The sequence below is a fragment of the Lethenteron reissneri genome, chromosome 48, assembly GCF_015708825.2.
Source record: "Lethenteron reissneri isolate LAM-NWPU_2019-01 chromosome 48, ASM1570882v1, whole genome shotgun sequence".
NCBI classification, from domain to species: Eukaryota; Metazoa; Chordata; class Hyperoartia; order Petromyzontiformes; family Petromyzontidae; genus Lethenteron; species Lethenteron reissneri.
The window spans coordinates 9,189,286-9,208,931 of NC_083826.1; the positions used below are offsets into that span (position 1 = coordinate 9,189,286).

The 19,646-nt window shown below is 48.6% G+C and overlaps 1 protein-coding gene across 10 annotated transcripts in view; it reads right to left on the reverse strand.

Moving 5' to 3' along the window:
* LOC133354742 (guanine nucleotide exchange factor VAV2-like) overlaps positions 1-19,646 on the reverse strand; it is a 222,670-nt gene that overhangs the window by 14,244 nt on the left and 188,780 nt on the right. For 6 of the 10 annotated variants that reach the window (XM_061571816.1, XM_061571814.1, XM_061571811.1 and 3 more), the window contains 12 exons: positions 18,573-18,655; positions 18,221-18,353; positions 17,996-18,010; positions 10,861-10,970; positions 10,235-10,327; positions 8,899-9,020; positions 7,574-7,710; positions 4,648-4,707; positions 3,744-3,785; positions 2,112-2,161; positions 1,061-1,177; positions 37-124 (listed from right to left, as the gene is read on the reverse strand). In XM_061571816.1, the coding sequence (XP_061427800.1) occupies positions 37-124; positions 1,061-1,177; positions 2,112-2,161; positions 3,744-3,785; positions 4,648-4,707; positions 7,574-7,710; positions 8,899-9,020; positions 10,235-10,327; positions 10,861-10,970; positions 17,996-18,010; positions 18,221-18,353; positions 18,573-18,655 (1,050 nt within the window). The remainder of the gene's footprint in view (positions 1-36; positions 125-1,060; positions 1,178-2,111; positions 2,162-3,743; positions 3,786-4,647; positions 4,708-7,573; positions 7,711-8,898; positions 9,021-10,234; positions 10,328-10,860; positions 10,971-17,995; positions 18,011-18,220; positions 18,354-18,572; positions 18,656-19,646) is intronic. The other 4 variants (XM_061571820.1, XM_061571817.1, XM_061571812.1 and 1 more) reach the window with 2 other exon arrangements.

Sequence of the window (19,646 nt, forward strand, 5' to 3'; positions counted from 1 at the left end):
CTCGGTTTTACCTGCTCCATAATGAGTGCTACTCACCACGAGGCCCCGGAATCTCCTGTGCTCAGTGATGTGGTGCCACCCGTCCTTAATGATGATTTTGATGTGCTTCACTTCGTTGTTAAAGCTGTTTTAGAAACGAAAGCAAGTGTTACTTTCGGGTAAACAACAACGCATCTCCAAGCTCCCTTTCCTCCCCTTGTCATCCATCCAACTTGTAGCCCTATTGGTGGAAGGTAATTCCTGTGAAATGTGGCATAGCTCAACCTGTTAGGAAATGCTCTTGAAGACGTAGGCAAGTGTGACCCACGTTTGGAGCGTTCCACCTCATTTGGAGCGGTTGGAACCCCTTCCCGTTGGATCTACCAATCCTGCCGTCACTTTCTGACCATCATTCCCCGTTAAATTAGGTATCTATGTTTGCTGAGCTTCTTTTTCGCACAGTGCCAATCATGCTCATCGGAGGTACGGGAGAAGGGCAACAAATTAAACACCCAAAGTTCTGCATGGAAGCTTCTTCAAAACCTTATTTCAATCGAGCTTCCTGTGGCATGTCATGAGATGGTATTTGCATTCAGAACTCGTACAGATCGGAGCGTGAATTCAGTTCCTGAAGAAGCTCCCGGTAAGTGGAGCAAAATGTCGGGACGTCGTGCCGAATGGCGCAGCGCAACAAATCCGAAAACGCGTCCGAGAGCCGCACAGCAAAACCGCGAACACGCGGGATAGTGGCGGCGCATCTCCACGTCACTCAACCCATGACCATGACAAAACCGAAGTGAAATATAATCACGCATTAAGCCACTACATTTTGTCTCGATTGCAACACGATGAAGGCGCCTTTGATCAAAACAAAATTGACCGCGATGGGTCTTGGAGCCGCCCACATTGGGTCCCCCCCCCAAAAGTGTTTATCCGTCGGCATCGCAAAACGCATTTTGCTGCGGAACGCGCACGACGAGGGACGCCCGTTCAAACGGCGCCGGTCAACGTGGCCGCGTGCGGGAGTGTTGTGGGGGGGGGGGGGGGGTGGGCTCTTTTCCACGGCTTGTGCGCGACGCACCGTATGCTGATGGCGAACTCGCCGGGCCCGTCGGGCCGCTCGCGGATCAGGTAGGTGCCGTTGCTCCGCTTCCTCAGCTGCTGGTTGGCCTGCTCGCGGTCCATGGTGCCCACAAACCTGGGGGCGTGAGAAGCGCATCGCGGTCATGCTACACACGAAGCGCTCGGCGCAAATGAACCACAGAACCTTGCTGATCTCGTCAAGGAACACAAACCATCAACACGCAAACTCCGGTGGTCATCCTCGCAGCAGCAGCAGCGGTCTTTTGGATGGTCATCGAACAAAGACGGGCACCGCATCGCGCGGCGCTTTCAGATGCGCTTCTGTGGCCGTCTGGAACGCTCTTCCTTCCGATATTAGGAATCCACTGGAGCTGTGCACTTTTAAATCATCTAGAGTGATAAACTAATTTCTTTGGAACTTATTTTTGTATTTGGTTTGTTGTCCTTCCCCGCACCTCCGATTAGCGTGGTTGGCTATGTACGGTGCAAAAGAAGTTCAACGTACAGACATAACAGAATATTGGGACAAACGACCAGAGAATGATTTTTGTTTGCATGTTCACCACAAAAGCTTTCAGTTTGGCGTTTTAACATCTTAACACAACTGTTTTATCGCCAGAAAGGATAAAACATATTCCTATACTTTGATCCTGGCCAGAGAGGTCCCATGATGGGGCAGGGGGAGTCTACCCCGCCCCCCCCCCCCCCCATTGTGTTAGTTAAACTTCACTTGCCCGCCCCTCTACTCCTTCCCTCTCCATCGAAGCCTTTTCGCGTTCTCGCTTGCGGGCCCCCCACCTGGGTGGGGCGGACGGCGCGAATGTCGCACCCCCCCCCCCCCCCCCGTTCATTAAGCCCCTCGGGGTTCCTGTCCCCCCCCTCACCTCCCACTCTCCCCCCCCCGTACCGTGACCGGTGCTTTATACTGGGCTGGGGGGGGGGGGAGTTCCAGACTACGCCGACGGCACCTGGGACGAATGTGTGACCTCGTGGCAACGGCAGCGGTAGTGGTATCGTTATGATTATTTTTAAGCGATGCAAGCACATACCAGGCAAAGTAATGAAACTCGCTTTTCGAAGGTTCCGTCGGTCGGTTCACCTGCAACACAAACACAAAACAGTACTCGTCATGCTTGCATTTACTTGTCTGACTCAATGGTGAATGAGCTCTTGACTTCATTAAGCCACCAAATGAGGCATCGCATGACTGGACTGTTGCTGTTGGATACTTGCCTTTTCCAAATTGTTATTTTAAATGTGATGTCCATTTTTTATGTCACAGTTCCTTGTCGACATAAATACGTGAATTAATTGCGTTCCGAGAGTTGAAAACCCAGAAGGGAAACACCCAATAAGCATTACCGTAAGAAAATGAAAAAACAAGCAGGCTTTGATAATGTGGGCATGGTAAGAATCACCATCGTTGATTTTGCTTCCCAGGAATTAACCCAACCCATGCAGTGGAGGGGGACCAGGAGACAGATCAACGGTAGGCCGCAGAACAAAAAGAATAGCACCCTTATTTAGATGGGATTAGTGGCCCAGCATCTGTTTCTGAGTATAAATACTCAGCCGTCTCCAGAGGAACTCGGCAAACCAGCCTCAACAGCAGAGGGCACAACCACAGGCCAGAACACTCAGCGAGAAAGGGAGGAAGTAGGAGGGCAGAGTTCATGACATCAGGCACCACCGGGATGTCTGCAGAGCCATGAGCAGGGTTGAACACAAAGGCTCAACCGCTAGATGCTCGAGGGGTGTCAAGTAGTAGAAGGAGCTTTGGGCTTTGATGCGACTTAGGTAATTCATTAAACGAGGTAGAAATTCCTATATAAGCAACGTACAGAATCTTACAAATCAAGCTCCGGGGTAGCCCTCGCAACTAGCTAAATACGTTTGAGCGTTGCATAGGCAAAGGCTCCGGGAAGCTAAAGGGTTGAGTTCTTGCCGAGGCAGACCCCGAGTGTCTCTGAAAGTAGCCAAGTTTTTTGTTTAATATTTTTCCTTCACATTTTGAGTCCCTTGCAGAGTCAAGGACTTCGCAAAGTTTTCGCGTGATGATACATCACGTGGTCGTGTTGATAAAGAGTCTCGGGTGACCTTATACTGCTCTCCTTCATGCAGGGATTCTGAGTACCATACTTTTGCTTTGCCAAGGAATCTTCTATATAATACCGTACCAAGCTAAGATGTCTCAGAGAATTGTTGACCAACGTTTGTTGCGGCATAAATGCAACTTCCCTAAGTGGAGACTTGAGTTACACGCCAATTTTGAGTGTGCAAGGAGATATTGTCCAAGCGATAGGGGGGAAGCTATATTGTTGTCTCGTCAGCCTGACTTGACACTGCAAGAGGCGTGAAGAGGCTGGAGGTGTGTCAGACTTGGTCACGTGCAGTCTCCGCCAAGAACTGCGGCTGCCTGCACGCCGCTGACCTCCGGGCGTGAGCAACAACGGGTGCTCGCAAACCAAGCCACTCCAAAAGTCGCAGTGTGCTCCAGCTGTGGATCTAGCCGACGCGCAGATAACCCGCTAACGTGTGGCAGAGCAGCTGACGGCTAAATGGGCCGCAGCGCACTCCGGCTGTGGATCGAGCCTAACATTCAGCACATCCTTGTGGGACTGAAAGTATTGTTCGGGGAGAGAGAAGACAGAAGATGGGACATGACCTTTACTCTCACTCACCATTTGAACTGTACCTTGTACAGGTTGCAGGCCAAGCTTTGCCTGGGAGAATTGAAGAATCTCAGCTTACACGCATCACACATCATAACAAACGAATTGTGTATTGTCGCGTTGCCATGAGATGTCAACCTTGTTGATTTTTTTTTATCATATGATCTTGAGATTTGATCATTGATGCTTTTCTAACCATGTAGTACGAAATGATGAGTACGTATATTTGCATGTGTACTGCAGTTCTACTCCGGTAAGCATTTTTGGATGTCAATGTAAGTTGATACTAAAGTTGTTTAGATCAAAAGAGGGTGTTGAATGCTTCTTTCCGAACTTATGCATCATATTTCTCAATTTTTAGAACTGTATCCTGCGGTGAGATCTGAATTCTGAGACCTGACATAATTGCCGATAATTGATAAAGTGAAAATCAGTAAATGTTGAAAGCTAAAATCATTGCTATTATCACGAATGATAATACATACCGCTGGACAACGTGGAAGCCAATAATAACTCCTTATTAATGCGATAATATATTAATTAATTGCTTACATTTACGTTATCTTGAATTAATAAGTCGGAATAACTATTCTGTATGATAATCGTATGCATAATTGTCATTAATATGCATACTAATCGATCATTTATTTTAATTAATAATGATTAATCAGTAATAACAAGTTATAATTAAATCTATTTAAAGAATTGATGATTGAAGTAACATTTACACAATTAACATTAATCATTCTTTATTCTTTAATTAAAAATATATATATATACAAACACTGCGCGTTGAATGGAAGCCGTGAGCAACCTTGGGCAATCCGTGAAACTGCTGGACACGTGTGAAAAAGAGCTTCACAGCTCATCGGATTCCTCCAGTCTTAAACAAAGTTTCTGGTTCTGAACTCACCACCGGCTTCACAAAGTCCCGGGGGAAGAAGCCGACTTGATGGGTCGTGAGTGACCGCCCCTGCACAGCACACAGCGGGGCCCAGCACACCACAGAGGATCAATACAAAGGAGGCATTACATAATCCATGCGTTTGCTTGTTAGCCAGTGGCTTCCTCATCTTATCTTAATGAGATTCATATAAAGCGCCTTGGTAAAGGCCATGGTAAAGGCGCTTTATATGAAGACGCCTGGTAAAGGCTCTTTACAGCAATTATTTTAAAAAATTGCACATAGCATGATAATCATTTAAAATAGAATGTGGGTTACTGTAAATGCTGTGGTTTTGATGCAGTAACACAAGAGGGATTGATAAGGAGGGGTTTGGATAGGGCTGGTCGTAGTTGGGGGGGGGGCGATAGACAGCTGGGAGGCTGACAGTAATCAGGCATCACGTACATTTCCTCTCCTGCCATCATGTCGCCTCTGGCCTGTATTATTCTACCCCTCTTCCCCCTGCTACGAAAAAAAAACTAAGCAAATAAAAATCGAAGCCTTCCAGAACCGTTCTCGCGTGCAGAGAGGAAACCGGAGTACCTGGAGAAAACCCAGACGCACGAGGGGCTATCGCGCTTTAAAAGTTCTGCTCAGACAGATTAGGATAAGGCATTGCTCAACCCCTATCTCTTAGCCACCTTGCGGCCTGAACCTAAAACACCTGGGGTATTCCGAGGCAGTCTCCCGTACAAGTACGAACCAGGCTCATGCCTGCTTAGCCTCCGAGGTTTGATGAGGCTCTTCACGTTCATGTCAATGTGGCCGTATGTCAAAGTGAAACCCACTTTAATCGACCTTGAAACGACTAAGTGCATCGCCAATCAAGATTTGAACTTGCAACCTTCCGACACACGTACACGATAAACGTACAGAAGTGAAAGGCGTTAATCGGTGATAGTGGTGCACAAGCATAAATAATAACAAAAATTTAAACACATTCTTCAATAACTCTATGGCCTTAAAAGCAAAAGTGTATAATAGGTGGCGTTTCTGGTCTCATGTCTCTGGCCTCTCCATTTACGTTCTATAAAGAAGGGCAATTGCCTGTGAACGTGACCTATACTAGTTTTCCTTTTGGGGGGGGGGTTGGGGTAGGTGTTATTGACAAATGTGTTGAGTGTTTTTGTTGTTGAAAGGCTGTCCACTTCCAAGTTTACCATCGCTGTTTATTTGGCCAGCTTTTAAACACAGCACTGACTCTGACTGGGTGGGACAGAGGTTTGAGCGCTGAGTTGGCATCACTGAGATGCTGCCTTCGAATCCAGGCAGGTGCCTGCGGTTAAAACCGTATTATCAAGGCCAACAGAGGCAGTCTGATATCACCAATGGCTGTGAAAAAAAGACCCATCGCATGAAATTTAGTTCGGCACTTAATTTGGCTAAATTCCAGCTCTGAAAAAAAAAATATTGGTTTGACTGCAAGCGACAAACATTACTCTCCGTAGGGAAAGACGGGAAAGTGCTGCCCCCGTACTGTGTGGACCAGCAATCACTTCAGGACATCGCAGAAGTAGTTTTGTGATGTCCGCTTCTGTGGGCCGTTCTATACCACGGGGGAGGGCGGTGGGGGGGGTTGCAGCTCTGCGAAGGCTCAGAATGGATACCTCGTGACATCACACTGACTGCAAAATTGGAATTGAAGTGGGATTAAATGATATAAACAAAAAGGGTAAAAGATTTGAGATTTCGATTGTATTCATTTCGCACCTCCGAATAGCACGGTTGGCTACGCACGTTATGCAAGAAGTTCAACATACATTTCAGCAGCAGGAAGGAGCAAATGAGCTGTTAGGCTCGATTTCATGGACATCCCATGGCAGTGCTAAGCTTTGGTTTCCCTCATGCCCGGGATAGCTCTCATCTTGAGTCCTGTTATCCTGCACGCCTGCAGGATTATACCAGGGTGCCTTGAGCTCAGCATCTCCCCCATATGCATACCGAGTCTGACAGCACGAGCATCTGGCGCTGAAATAAAAACTTTAACACCACGCAGAGCAGCTCTGTGTGCATTTCCGAGGCAAATCACAGCGGAGCGTCTGACATCGTGAGGCATCGTTGAGTGAAGGAACTGAATATCGAAACAGTGGTCCCCAGTAAATATAAGAGCTCCGGGACCCCATCAAACGTAATCCGGCTTTGCCAGTCATGTCACTGGGCTCGTAGTGCAGTGCGCTAACCACTATGCCACCACTAATGTGCACACACACACACACACGAACACACTAACACTCGTGTGCACGCACACACACACACACACACAAAGACAGCCAGCCAAAGATCCCTGACGTATATCCTACGCGGGCTTTCGTTGGAGAGCATCTATGACGGCTGGCACGGCATACGAGAGGATGCTGTGGCCAACGCTATGCCTGACCGCCTTTGTCTCCCTCGTGGTGATGTTTATGCACCACCCTAGGTACTTATTTAGGGCTGAGTTAGCCTGGGGGGAGGCCAAGCACACCTGATGTTAGCCATGACCGCGTGGAGGAGCGCTGCCGATGTGACCAGAGGTGGATTTCTGGCCACACAAGCACGAGCTGCCCCCAATGACAAAGATCTCCCATGTAGCCTTTAACAGATTGTTGGGGCAAGTGCGGTTAGCGAGCACCTATGTTAGTCGGCACCCCACACGAGGGGATGGGTGGCCAGCACCATGCCCAGACGCCTTTATCTCCCCAGTGCCAATGTTCTTTCAAATCGCACCAGGCACTCATTTGAGGCTGTGTCAACCTAGGGGAGGCCCAGGACCAGTTCTGTCACCGGTGGTGGCCGTGAGCGGGAATCGAACGTGGGTCGCCGGGTTCGCAGTGCAGCGCGCTAACCGCTACACCACCGCTCCCCAACACACACACGCCCACCCCACGCACCGCACGCACTCAAGTGCCCTCACCTCCCACCAGGCGGACTCGGGCTCTGCTCGCGTGAGCTCCACCATCTCACCGCAGGACAGCATCAGCGTGGGCTGCAGCTTGAGGGGCGGCAGCGGCGCGCCCTGGTAGGCCTGTGCGGCCTGCACGTGAGGCAGCCCTGCGGCGGGCCACGGCCGAGAACAATGGCCGTGGAGTGCGTACGCGATCCGGAGTTGCGTACGCAGGTGGGCAAGGGAAGAGGACCACAGCACAGCGCAAGTGAGAATGCGCACCTCCGACCAGCACGGTTGGCTACGTGAAGTGCGAAAAAAGTTCAACATACATACACACAGAATTGAAAATATGCTGCGAGGCACGAGATTATTATTTAATTTTACCAGATAAGGCCCGCAGAGCTATATGGCTCTTTTTCAGAAGTAACCTGGCCACAAACGATTGCTCAACGAAGTGGCTTATCATTTGGAAATGTATAGCAACCAAATCCTCTGAACGTATATTGATCCTAAGTGTGGAGGAAAAAACCGGAGAACCCGGAGAAAAATCCAGGTGACCACGGGGATAACACGCAAACTCCAAAAAATTAACCTGTAAAAACAAAGTTTTTCACTATAAATCCTTTATATGCGTGACATCGGTTTTATGTTATTATTCATTTCTGTTTTTGCTCGATTGGATCACGGGAAGTGGGTTAAAAAACGAGCGAAAGATTTGCACGGTCCTAAGCAAGCAAGCGAACTTAATATAAAGGATTTAAAAATATATTCGCCTGTGGAGGACGCGGGGATCGATCCCGCGACCTTTGGCATGGGAAGCGAGGGCGCTACCAACTGCGCTACTCCGCCACGGCCTGTGGAGGGGTTACGCTCTGGGCTCCTACACTGTGACGTTCAGCCAAAGCCATGAATGAGTTCTATTTGAATAAATGTAAAATAAATTTTTGTTGCCTAAAAAGTGTAAAATTTTTGAATTTTTTTTTCACGAACATTAATTGTCTCGCACAACGAGTCTGTGTGCAAAAATGTCAGCTCGATTGGATCACGGGAAGTGGGTTAAAAAACGACCGAAAGATTTGCACGGTCGTAAGCAAGCAAGCACGCAAGCAAGCAAGCGAACTTAATATAAAGGATTTAAAAATACAGCAGGCATCAGCCCGGATCGAACCCAAGACCTCCTGTATACCAGGTGAGGTAGTTGCCATCTCGCCAACGTGGCACCCCAAGTGTTACTACGACTGCGCCACCAAGCCAACCCAACGCTCAGTTATAACGGTGACACGAGATAGATGGACAGACAGGCCACACAACACGAGGGCCACCGTACAAATGAGCTCGTGGACGAGGTGTACCTGAAGGGATCTGTCCGGGACTGGGAGGCAGGGGCCTCTGACACTGCAGGATCTTGTCGAGGCATTCCTTGTGTGCCTCCGCGCCACACTTCTGACACTGGTAGCCTTGGTAAAACAGTCCCCTGTGCAGGAGAAACACGGAAATGGCATTATCAAGGAGGTAACTCACGGCGCTTTGTCGTCTAAATTATCTGGCTGTTTCGTGCACGTGAACATCATTTTGTCAACCCACTGCCGGATGAGGGCCTCTCCACGCAGCGTAGGGAGTCATTTGGCCATACATCACCACGCTGGTCAGTGCTGGTTGGTGAATGTGAGGAACACAAGACGTTGGAGCAGTACAACAATGGATTCAAGCTACACTGCTCTCTGCTGACAAGAGCAGTCGATAACACCGATTCTATGCATGGCGGTCACCAATACAAGATTGGACACACTCCAGGTGAGTTGGTCATAGGCCAGGTGGTAAAACTATAAATTGTTCAATCGAATGACGATACCGAATTGTGACAATTTAACTGCACCTACGATAAGCACGGTCGGCTTCGTACGGTGGGAAAGAAGCTCAACATACATACTTTGCGGGGGTGGGAGGAGGTGGGCGACTCATCGGAACACCTACCAGCTGCTTATCTACAAGATATGACCTTTTTTCATTTAGAATGGTGGTGCTGCACCTGAGAGTCGCGCAACACGTGTGAATGTGAGTGCGGTTCAAGCCTTGTAGTAAAGGGAACGTAATCTTTGGTTCTTTCGGTAAAGTCACGTAGATATTTCGGTAAAGTCACGTGGGTATTTCGGTAATTGTATTTTATTTTATACTTACGTGACTTTACCGAAAGAACCAAAGAGTATGGATTCCTGCAGTCACGAAAACTTCAAATCAAAACAGTAAAGGGAACATTTAAAGGTGCAGCCCTGCAATTCCTTGCGTGCACCACTGCCGGCAGAAGGGCCCCTGCTCGAGGGAGCTCTGGAGACTCTCTCTCGAGGGTATCTTTAGCCACAATTCCAAAGTTGGCCAGACACGTTGGAATAGGTGGGAGCGCCCGCACTTTACACCACCACAAGCGACCGACGCACCGACCAACTACATGCGGCGTAACCATTTATACTGCCGGGTGGACAGAGGCGGAGGCGTTCAATGATAAACTTTCACAATCGTTTCAGCTGCCGTGGCCAACCGGCGAGCTCTGGGATTGCAAGGCCAGTGCGCTGACCATTACACTCCATGGCTGTATCCCCCCCCCCGACCCCCATTTAAGCTTCGCCGTGGTTCCTGCAGACCACGGAGGTTCCGCGACGCCATGATCGCCTCGCACGACGGCCCACGCACTTCAGCAGCATGTGGCACACGTGGCATTCGGTTGCCCTCTCGAACGTTTGCATTTGGAACTCGTGCTGGTAGCCGCCAGGACGCAGGTTCGACCTGCCGTTACGAACGGACAAAAAAACATGATTACAAAACGCACAAATTGTCGACCGCAGAAATCGTTGCGGACAAATCTTGCCCCCCCCTCCCCAACTCCCCACCGCCTGCTCGGATAAAAAATGGGGGTGGCACTCACCTCCCATGGGCAGCGCCCAGGGTCTGCTAACACAAGATGCTCTCAAGATTTATCATAAATCCAACCTCGTGGAGTACGATCGTAAATGCCAGAAGAGGTTACGGATGACAAGTCGAAGTAAATGCGAGCTGTCCTCGTGAGGTCGCAACATTCGCTCCCCATAGGTAGCCGTTGCCTCGGGATGACATCAACACTCCAACTGCACCAGCCAATCAGCTGCCATCACGACAACCCCCACGCAACAAGGCCTGCACAAAGTCACTCGCGTAACGTGGCCTGCAGGTCATCGCTCCGTGCGCTTCAGACCGGTGTGTTGCTAAGGTGAATAGATGGGGAGCTAAAAGTCGAGTGAGTTTAAGTTGCGAGAACAAGACAGAGCCAAAAGTTCACTCACAGTGCCATCTCAAAGTTCTTGGTCCACTTCCTCTTGAGTTCCTCGGTTTTGCAGAAGAACTGGTATCCTTCGCCGGCCATGAGCGGGGTGAGGTAGAAGCTGTGCGACCACTTGCGCACGAAAACACAGAGAACGGCGCAATCAGACAATCACGCCATGGTGGGGGGCGGCGACATTGGGGAGGGTGGGGGGGTTCCTGATTAAACAACAACACTTGCAGATTCATTTGTCTGTTGGTAGGACATGCAATTGGGCAAGCATGAATTTTGTGAAAGAAATGGCAAAACTGCTGCTGTTTTTCACTGGCAATCGGTCCGTTCGCTGGTGCATCTTTGCCCACGCGTGAGATTTCCTGCGGATCACCCAGCCCCCCACGCATTCACTTGTCCCTCTAAATACCAGTTATACAAAATTATTAATATTATCGGAACATAAAAACTTTTTTTAAGTATAGCAACTCTTAGGTTTTTCTTTTGTAGGAGGGGGGGAGTATTTATATCTCAGGGTTATGGAAGTTTAATCAGGGTACCTTACCTAAATAAAATTTAAATGAAATATCATTAAGCTGCATTTGCACCACAGCCACCGTGGATCACCTGGAGGACCATCACAGACCACCTGGAGGACCGTCCGCTGGTCTAAGACTGTCTCTGGTGTGGCCCAATCAGTTTCAAAGACAATGCATATATTATCAAAGTATGTGTTGTGTTTGCATTGTAACCATAAGTATTGTGGTTACTGCAGACATGATTCCTTGTAAAAGGTTTCAGTTTGGTGTTTTAACATCTGAACACCTGTTTGTTGCCAGAAAAAAGGGTAAAAACTATTCTCATATTTTGGTACTGGCAAAGGAGGTCCCATAATTGATCGACTTAATTGACGTGAAATTAAAAGAGGGGGGGAAAAATAAATGATTGAATAACTAAAGACATAAAGATTCACTAAGGATTCACCATCTCTGAAAAGAAATAGCCAAGATTATACGTCTATAACCGTGCGAGTAATGGCCAACTTGCGTAACATAAAACCAAGCATCAAATGTTATTGGCAAGGGCAAAGTTAATTCAATTATTGATATTTTAAGAACCCCAATGTACTCTACGTCTAATGTGCCTTTTGGTTGTGTTTAGCTCCAACCCAAATCACTTTAGAATTCATCTACAGTTCCGGGAATAGGATATGACATCCGCCAACCGCCAGATTGTGTCACTAGCGTGCACGCGCGCTTATATTTGGAACACACTACATGAGCTGTTCAGCAAAGGGATACAAATCCGCATCGTTACGGTAACTCCACATTGCTTTTTTTCTGACAGCTCGTGTGATTGGTTCAGATAGCCCGTGTCAGCGGTCGGATCTAGACACTTCCCATTTTTTTTAAAATAATTCAGTGATTTTTTTTCCTCTGGTAAACAAGGCATGTGGGGCGTGAGGGTGTTCCATTCTTTGGCTCCCATTCCGTCATCATCCTCGTCCATCGGCCTTCATCCCTTCGAGTGATGTCTCCTGCCCACAGCCCGTTGCGCGCCTATAAAGTCTCAACGAAGTCTCTCCGTTTGTTGCCCTGATCCGTGTGTTCCGTTTTCTGTCTCACTGTAGTGTGATTGCATGCTTTGTGTGCACTCCTCGGATGTCATTGCTTTCCACCTCGTGTTTTGCCACCTTGACCCTATGGTCAACTGCCTTCCTGCAACTACACTCTCTCACTAAAAGATGAAACAAAGATCCCCCGTATAGTCTTAATAGACTGTTGGGGCAAGTGCTGTTAGCGAGCACCTATGAAGGCCGGCACGGCACACGAGGGGGTGGGTGGCGAATACCACTCATGGCCACCTTTGTCTCCCGAGTGACAATGTTTACACATCACACCAGGTACTCATTTGAGGCTTAGTCGACCTAGGGGATGCCCAGGACCACTTCAGATAATCATCACTGGTGTTGGCTGTTAGCAGGAATTGAACCCATGCCGCCGGGTTTGTAGTGCAGCACGCTAACCGCTACACTACTGCTCCCCACACCCTTTCACTACGCCTCCATTCACGTTCACCTTTAACCCAGGCGGTCACATGGCCGAGGGGCCGAGCGGCCCAGCGGCAGCACGTTTACCACTCGCTGCAGGGTTTTGCGGGTTCACGCCTTAGTGGCCAGCCTGGTTGATGTTACACCGACTGCTTCACGGCGATACTTGATTGAAAGGGAAAGTCACGTGTGCTGGCATTGTGGTCCAAAGTGCACATAAAAGTCATGAATGGCCCACAAATTAGTTAACTGGGAACAACCGCGGAGCAGCATTGCCCCCCGCTGGCAGAAGAATGCCCAATTGCAAGCCGGAGCTATCACTGTGATCCAATTTGTCTGAACTGCAAAAGGCCGCAGGGATGGCCCAGATGAAATGTGCAATTTAGCCGCTTTGAGCTGCCGAGGCATTTAGCACCCTCTGAATGTAGATTCTAGTCCTCAATAAGTATCCTCAGATTTACCAATATCACACCCGCTCTCCGCCCCTAAGTGACATAAGAGGACATCCGGCATAATTATAACCCGCGCATGCAAACATGACCACGTCACCCCAATACTCCGAACCCTTCACTGGATCCAAACACAGTCCTTGAAAAACTACAGCGATGCACTCAATGTCTTCAAGACCCTCCACGGACTCACACCCTCCCCGCCTACCTCTTCCCCTCCCATCTCACTCTACTCCTCTTCACTTTGCTCCCTCAGTGCCAGTACATGTGCATGTGTAACATCCAGAACTCTTTGTCAATCCACTGCCGGATGACGGCCTCCCCACGTCGTACGGGTCACGGGGGTTAGGGTTGACCGTACTTAATCACACCGCTAATTATGGTCTGGTGAATGCTGGAGCGTAGAAATACGGGAGTGCTATTTTTCTTTCTACACTGCCCTATTCTGCCCGCCACGTAGCCCCGAATCCTGTAACACCTTGTTGTGCATGGTGGTTACCCACCCAAGCAGTACCCAGGCTCAAACTTGCTGAGTTTCTTACATCTGATGAGATTGGGTGCATTCCAGGTGACTTCGTAAACGGGCAGGGCAGGTATCCATGGAAACCACCGTGATGCCGCACTATCAGTTGGATGGTACTTGGGCCCCACTCCAAATTATTTGCATAATGGGGTAATTACGCTGCAGTGTAATGAGGAGATAATGAAGCCTTAGATTTATATACGATTTAATGATCTTCTTTAATTACCAATAAATATTTAAACATATGCCAAGTGCAATGGAAGGCGCAGGAGCATGTTCAGACCGATGCACCGCATGCTCACATCCACGCCACGTGTGTGAATGTGAACTTAAAGGCGCTTTTCCCTGCAATTGTCTTGCCCGCACCACCAGCTGGCATAAGGGAGTCCACTGGAGGGCGCTCCAGAGAGCCCCTCTAGAAGGTCATTGGCCCACTCTACCACACTGGCCAGACCTCTTGGAAGAGATGTCAATATACAAAATTTACTCCACCACGTGCGACCTGCCGATCGACGAACACACCCGTTTATACTGCTGGAGGGACAGATGCGGAGGGAGAATCTAAGAAACTCGCCCATTGGGTCAATTGCCGCACTGGGAGATGGAACTGCAGACCTCAGGGTTGCAACTGCAGGATGCAAACATTTACACCACAGCAGCGACCCCTAACGTGTGGATGCTCCACGCACAATCATGCCAGTCAACTTAGAACAAAAGCCAACAGGTCTCCAAACAGGTTGTCAGGCAAGGAAGGGGCACTATACCACAGCAGGCAAAGCTTACTGGCGAGGTTGAATGCGTGTTCTAGGGTCAAGGAGGACATTCGGGCAAAGATTCAAGACGTGCGATGGCGGCCGTGACGCTGCAGTACAGAGTCAGGGGACACATGAGAGAAGGGATATTGGTACGAACAGAGTTCAATCCTTTGCCGTGTTTTAATTCCCCCACATGTTCATCCCAATTGTCCTGTCAGAGTCACGTCACGAGAATCAACTTGGAAATCTCGCCAAGCGGTATGCCCCCTGAGTCGAAGTGAGGTGTCACGTGACCTCTGCAGAAACACCCTTAAAAGCGGTGGCATTTTTATATTTTAAACCAGTGGTTCTTAACCTGGAGATGCGAGATGCCCTTTCTGGCCATATTATTTTTGAAGGTAAATCGTCAAAACACAACTTAAGCAGGGGCACGTAAGTACAACTTACTTTGTTTCATCAAACCCTACGTATTTATTAACATTATTAAGAAAAAATGTTACGATTGATACCCAAAGGGGTGCAACATCGGTGAAGAACCACTGGTTTAAACTGTGGCGGCGCATGCTTCCATGCTGTCCCGCAATGAGACGGGTGCCTGTCGCATGACGGCCAAAGCGATGCTATTATTTTTAGAGCTGGAATTTACGCGGGAAAACAAATGCAATGTTACTGGTCTTTTTAACGCATGGGCTTTCGTGACCAACATTGCGACCCGTAATTAAATGGTGTGCGTCGTAAACCCTCCTCCACCCAACACAGCCAATTAATAAAGTTGTCACGTGAAACAACCGTGTGTATTTATTACCGCTTCAGCAGCCGGCACCATCAGGCAACTGCCTGTAACTACCAGGGAAACGTCGTACAAAATCGCTCAATGTTCGGGCTTGCTGTCCAAAAACACACATTGGTGGTACCGTTGAAGCAGTAATAAATTGGCCACGTTTTTTCATCACGCGACAGCTTTATTAAGTGAACATGTCGGGTGCAGGGGGGTTTACGGCACACATTTTACTCACACAGCGATCTGACACTAAAATCTATGATGAATCACGACATTGGTCTGTCTGCGCAGTCCTTGGTGACAAGGCTGAGGCGCACAACTCACTCTACTAGAGGATCTGTTCTTTTTTGATGACAGGCAGTGAAATCCGGCATCAAACCCCAGAATTCTCAAGCATTGCCTGAACCCAGAACTCTGCTCCCAGAGCCACCTAGGCACCTCTCGTAGCAAGAGGACGTGGTGCAATGGTAGGTGGATTCCTCAACTCACAATCAGAAGGCCGTGAGTTCAAATACCGGTTGGAGATCGACTTAGTCCATCATCATCATTCCTCTGGGGTTGATACAATCGGTACCACATTGTAATAAATCAACAAGTTGCTATGCTAAAGTTAGAAACGCCATTTGGCATAATAATGTGGAATTTCCACATCCGTTTCAGGACTGCTGACACCTTTACTTTGGCGTACCGCAAGAAGTGGAACAAACAGTTTCTAAGCTGGCTGGTTTTAAAGGGAAGGATCGTCAGAAAAGTCATGGCAGGATTGGTAGATCCACAGGGGAAGGGATTCCAACTCCACCACGTAAAATAGAAGACTCCAAATTTAGAGCAGCACGGCCTGAGGTTCAAACCATTCCTCAACAGGTTGGGCCGTGCTATGTCAGAGGAGGGGAGGGGTGATGCACGTTTGGACTCCCCCTTCCCCATAGATCTGCCATTCGTAACAAAATGGAAGAAAATCATTTCTCCTTGGAAATTACTTTCCACCAATACGGGTCACAGGTTGAATGGATGACAGGAGAAGAAAATGTGCAGTGAGAGTTTCAAACAGAGTGCTTAAAGGAGGCAACCAAAACAACGAACAGCGCTTACGTTTGTGGGTACAATACCTCGGCTGTGTCTCCCAGTGCTGCCCCGCAATGAGCCTGAAGCTTCGTCAAGTGGGGACGCAATGTTTTGAAGTTACCCTCAAGAGTGGCATTTATATCAGCCCAGTGGCATCGCTGTGGCCGCGGTTCGAGCCCGGCGTCGTCCTGGTTAATACTGCGGGTGTATGAACCACGAACGTTCACCGTCTCTGCTTCACAGTTAAAGATCCTGTGACGTTGTCAGGATAAAAGACAACGTGTGCCAGTGGCACACGGTCCCAGTACCATGTCTGGTACTGGCAGACGATACCCGCCTCTGAGACATGGCACCTTCACGATAGCCTTGCGCTATGAGAATGGCACAAATGACAAGTGTACTACGATATTATTATAACAATTATAACGTCTAAATTTTGACTTAAAACGTCCGTGACTGCAGGAATTCATATGCTTTGGTTCTTTTGCTAAAGTCATGTAGATAGACAAAAAAAAGTCAATAAAAAATACCACGACGTTTCGAGATGAGCTTTATTTTTTATATAGAAGATGGTGGATATACAAAGAAGCAGATCTTTAACTTGGATGAAACTGGCCTTATTTGTAAGAAAATGCCATTAAAGGACTTTCATGACGACCACTTGTGTTGTTATCGAAACGTCGTGGTTTTTTTTATTCACTTTATTTTTATCAGTTCTTTTTTCTATCTACGTGACTTTACCGAAAGAACCAAACAGTATAATTATAATGTCTCTTCTATACCGTTGAATGCAAAGTCAATCTAAAGTCTTTTTATTACGAATTGAAACTTCAAAACTCCCATTGGACAGCCACGTCACGAGGCCGAGGTATGTATCTACATCGTAAGAGCTGTGTGTATATTCTGGTTGATCTCTTCCTTTAGAGCAAAGGACCAAAGGCAAGCGCTGACCCTGGGTGACCAGCACTGAGCATCGCACGAAAAAAGCAACGACTTAGCCATCGCAGAGAACAAAATTGGTGCACGTGCCGGAGACAGGCGAACGCATGAGTGCACCAATTTTAATCGCCGTGAGTTTACGCAAACGTTCACAGAACCCTTACTCACAACCGTCAGACATTGGAGCCTTAGTTCATCAAGGGCACGAGGAAGTCAATTAATTTTGGTCTTTGAACCACGACCATTATCTCTCCCTTTGTGCCTTCGTCTGACATTCTGAGGAAGTCCTCATCGCGAATTCCTCAGCGACGAGCTTAACGGGCGGCTGAGGCAGCTGACTTTGGGGCCGCCGTTTGACCTCGCGTAGGGGAGCGCGAGAACAAACAGAAGAAGCATCATGCTGCAGGGGCATCGCATTTACGGCGCGTTGTTTTTATGCTCGCTTGCTTTTGCCGCTGCCCCTATGCCGACGAAACGCCACGTCCAGGCCAAGCGGCGGTGCGATCGACCGACGGGCAAAGAACTACGGAAATTCACGCCGTCACGGCCAGGCCCAGCGCTTGCCCATGCGCACGGAGTGGGATCGCAACAGTGCTTTACTCACCACTTTGCTCTGTCTCTAGGTGGCAAAATACGCAAAACACAAAACAGGCACACAATCAGCTCAGCACAAGGGAGTGCCGGCGGGGGGCGGGAGACTCCGACGCCATCCCCCGCCGCAGTGACGCTACGAAAAAGGTTGGCGGGGGAAAAGTTGTTTTTAATATCTGAGTGCGGTGTGCGCTGTGGAGAGTAGGGGGCACGCGTGGCCTCTACAAGCTCGGAGTACCTTTCGCGAATCTTTGTTGCTGGTCGGGTCGTTGGTGATTTTGTATCTGGCGAGCTCCAGGGAATGTTTGAGCTCGAAGTTATCGCCCTTCCTTTTGCACATCAAGGCAGCCTTGTCGAACAAGAAGACGTACCTGCGGATTTTACGTGTCGCGCGAAGAAACAAACACAATTCAAGTAACGTGTGTATGTGCGTTGAACTTATTTCGCACCGTAACGTAGCCAACCTTGCTAATCCAACGTGCGGAGGAAGAGCGACAAAGAAAGCACATGAAAAAACTTTACACATCATGGCGCATGTCAGGATCGCGAATTCGAATTGCGGGCGAGGTAAAAGTGGTCTCGACAGTCACCTCTCCTGTTTGGCCCTGCCCACTTGTAACACCTTGAGGTCACCATCCATCTTGGGCTTCCCGTAATCCAACAGAGTATCCACCTTAAACCGCCAGACCACAAACGAGAGACCGAAGATACAACCGATTTCATCGTAATCATTATCATCATTATTATAAACATCATCAGTCACTTTCAATTAAGTGTAACACATACGTAAGTGTGACCTACACAGAGATGCCCCAAATTAATGACGTGTGTATGGTGAACTTCTTTCGCACCATACGTAGCCAACCGTGCTGATCGTAGGTGCGGATGTTAGGGTAGAGGTGGCTGCCCTATGTCCAGTATTACCTAGAACATGCTGAATGTCATCATCTCCTGAAAGCTAAGCAGAGTTTTTGCCTGGAGAGTGCTCGGATGGGTGACCACCATCCATAATACGTGTTAAAGCTGAGGATCTGTGGTGAGCAGCAGAGGCCGGTGTCACTAAATAAACACGGTACAGTTATTGAACTGTACTTACATGTGCCCATGCCTATGCTCCCCCCGGGCCTTCACCAACCCGCACCAGCCTGACGAAGTTATGGTCAAACAGTCTCCATTAACCGCACAGCGTGAAGAGGCCCTCCTCCCACAGTGGACTGCCAACGTGGCTGCACATGGGGTAAATGTGGAGGTGGATGGGGAACCTCAAGTAGCTCGTCACGGTTGTGGTAAAACTATTGAGAGGGCACTGCCGTGAGATGGTGGGTTGAATCTAGGCAGCCACCTCTGATTAAACCAGATTTACACATTTAGCAAATTGGTGGTCTCAGTCCTGATCCACAACATCTGAAGAAACATCACGTGAGGCCATCCAAGCTATAAAATGTAAACGACTGCTCTCACCTGCATTTAATTAATGAACCTCGCCCTGCACGCAAAAATAAAACGCAGCACCAGCAAGGTGACAACACTGTCTCTGCAAGCATTAGTATTTTAAGGGTGCCACGGTCGTTGGATGTTAACTACCTCGCCTAGTAGGTCGTGGGTTAGATCCCAACCCTGACGCATGTAAATTTGGAATGTTTTCTCCGTGGTCGTGTGGATTT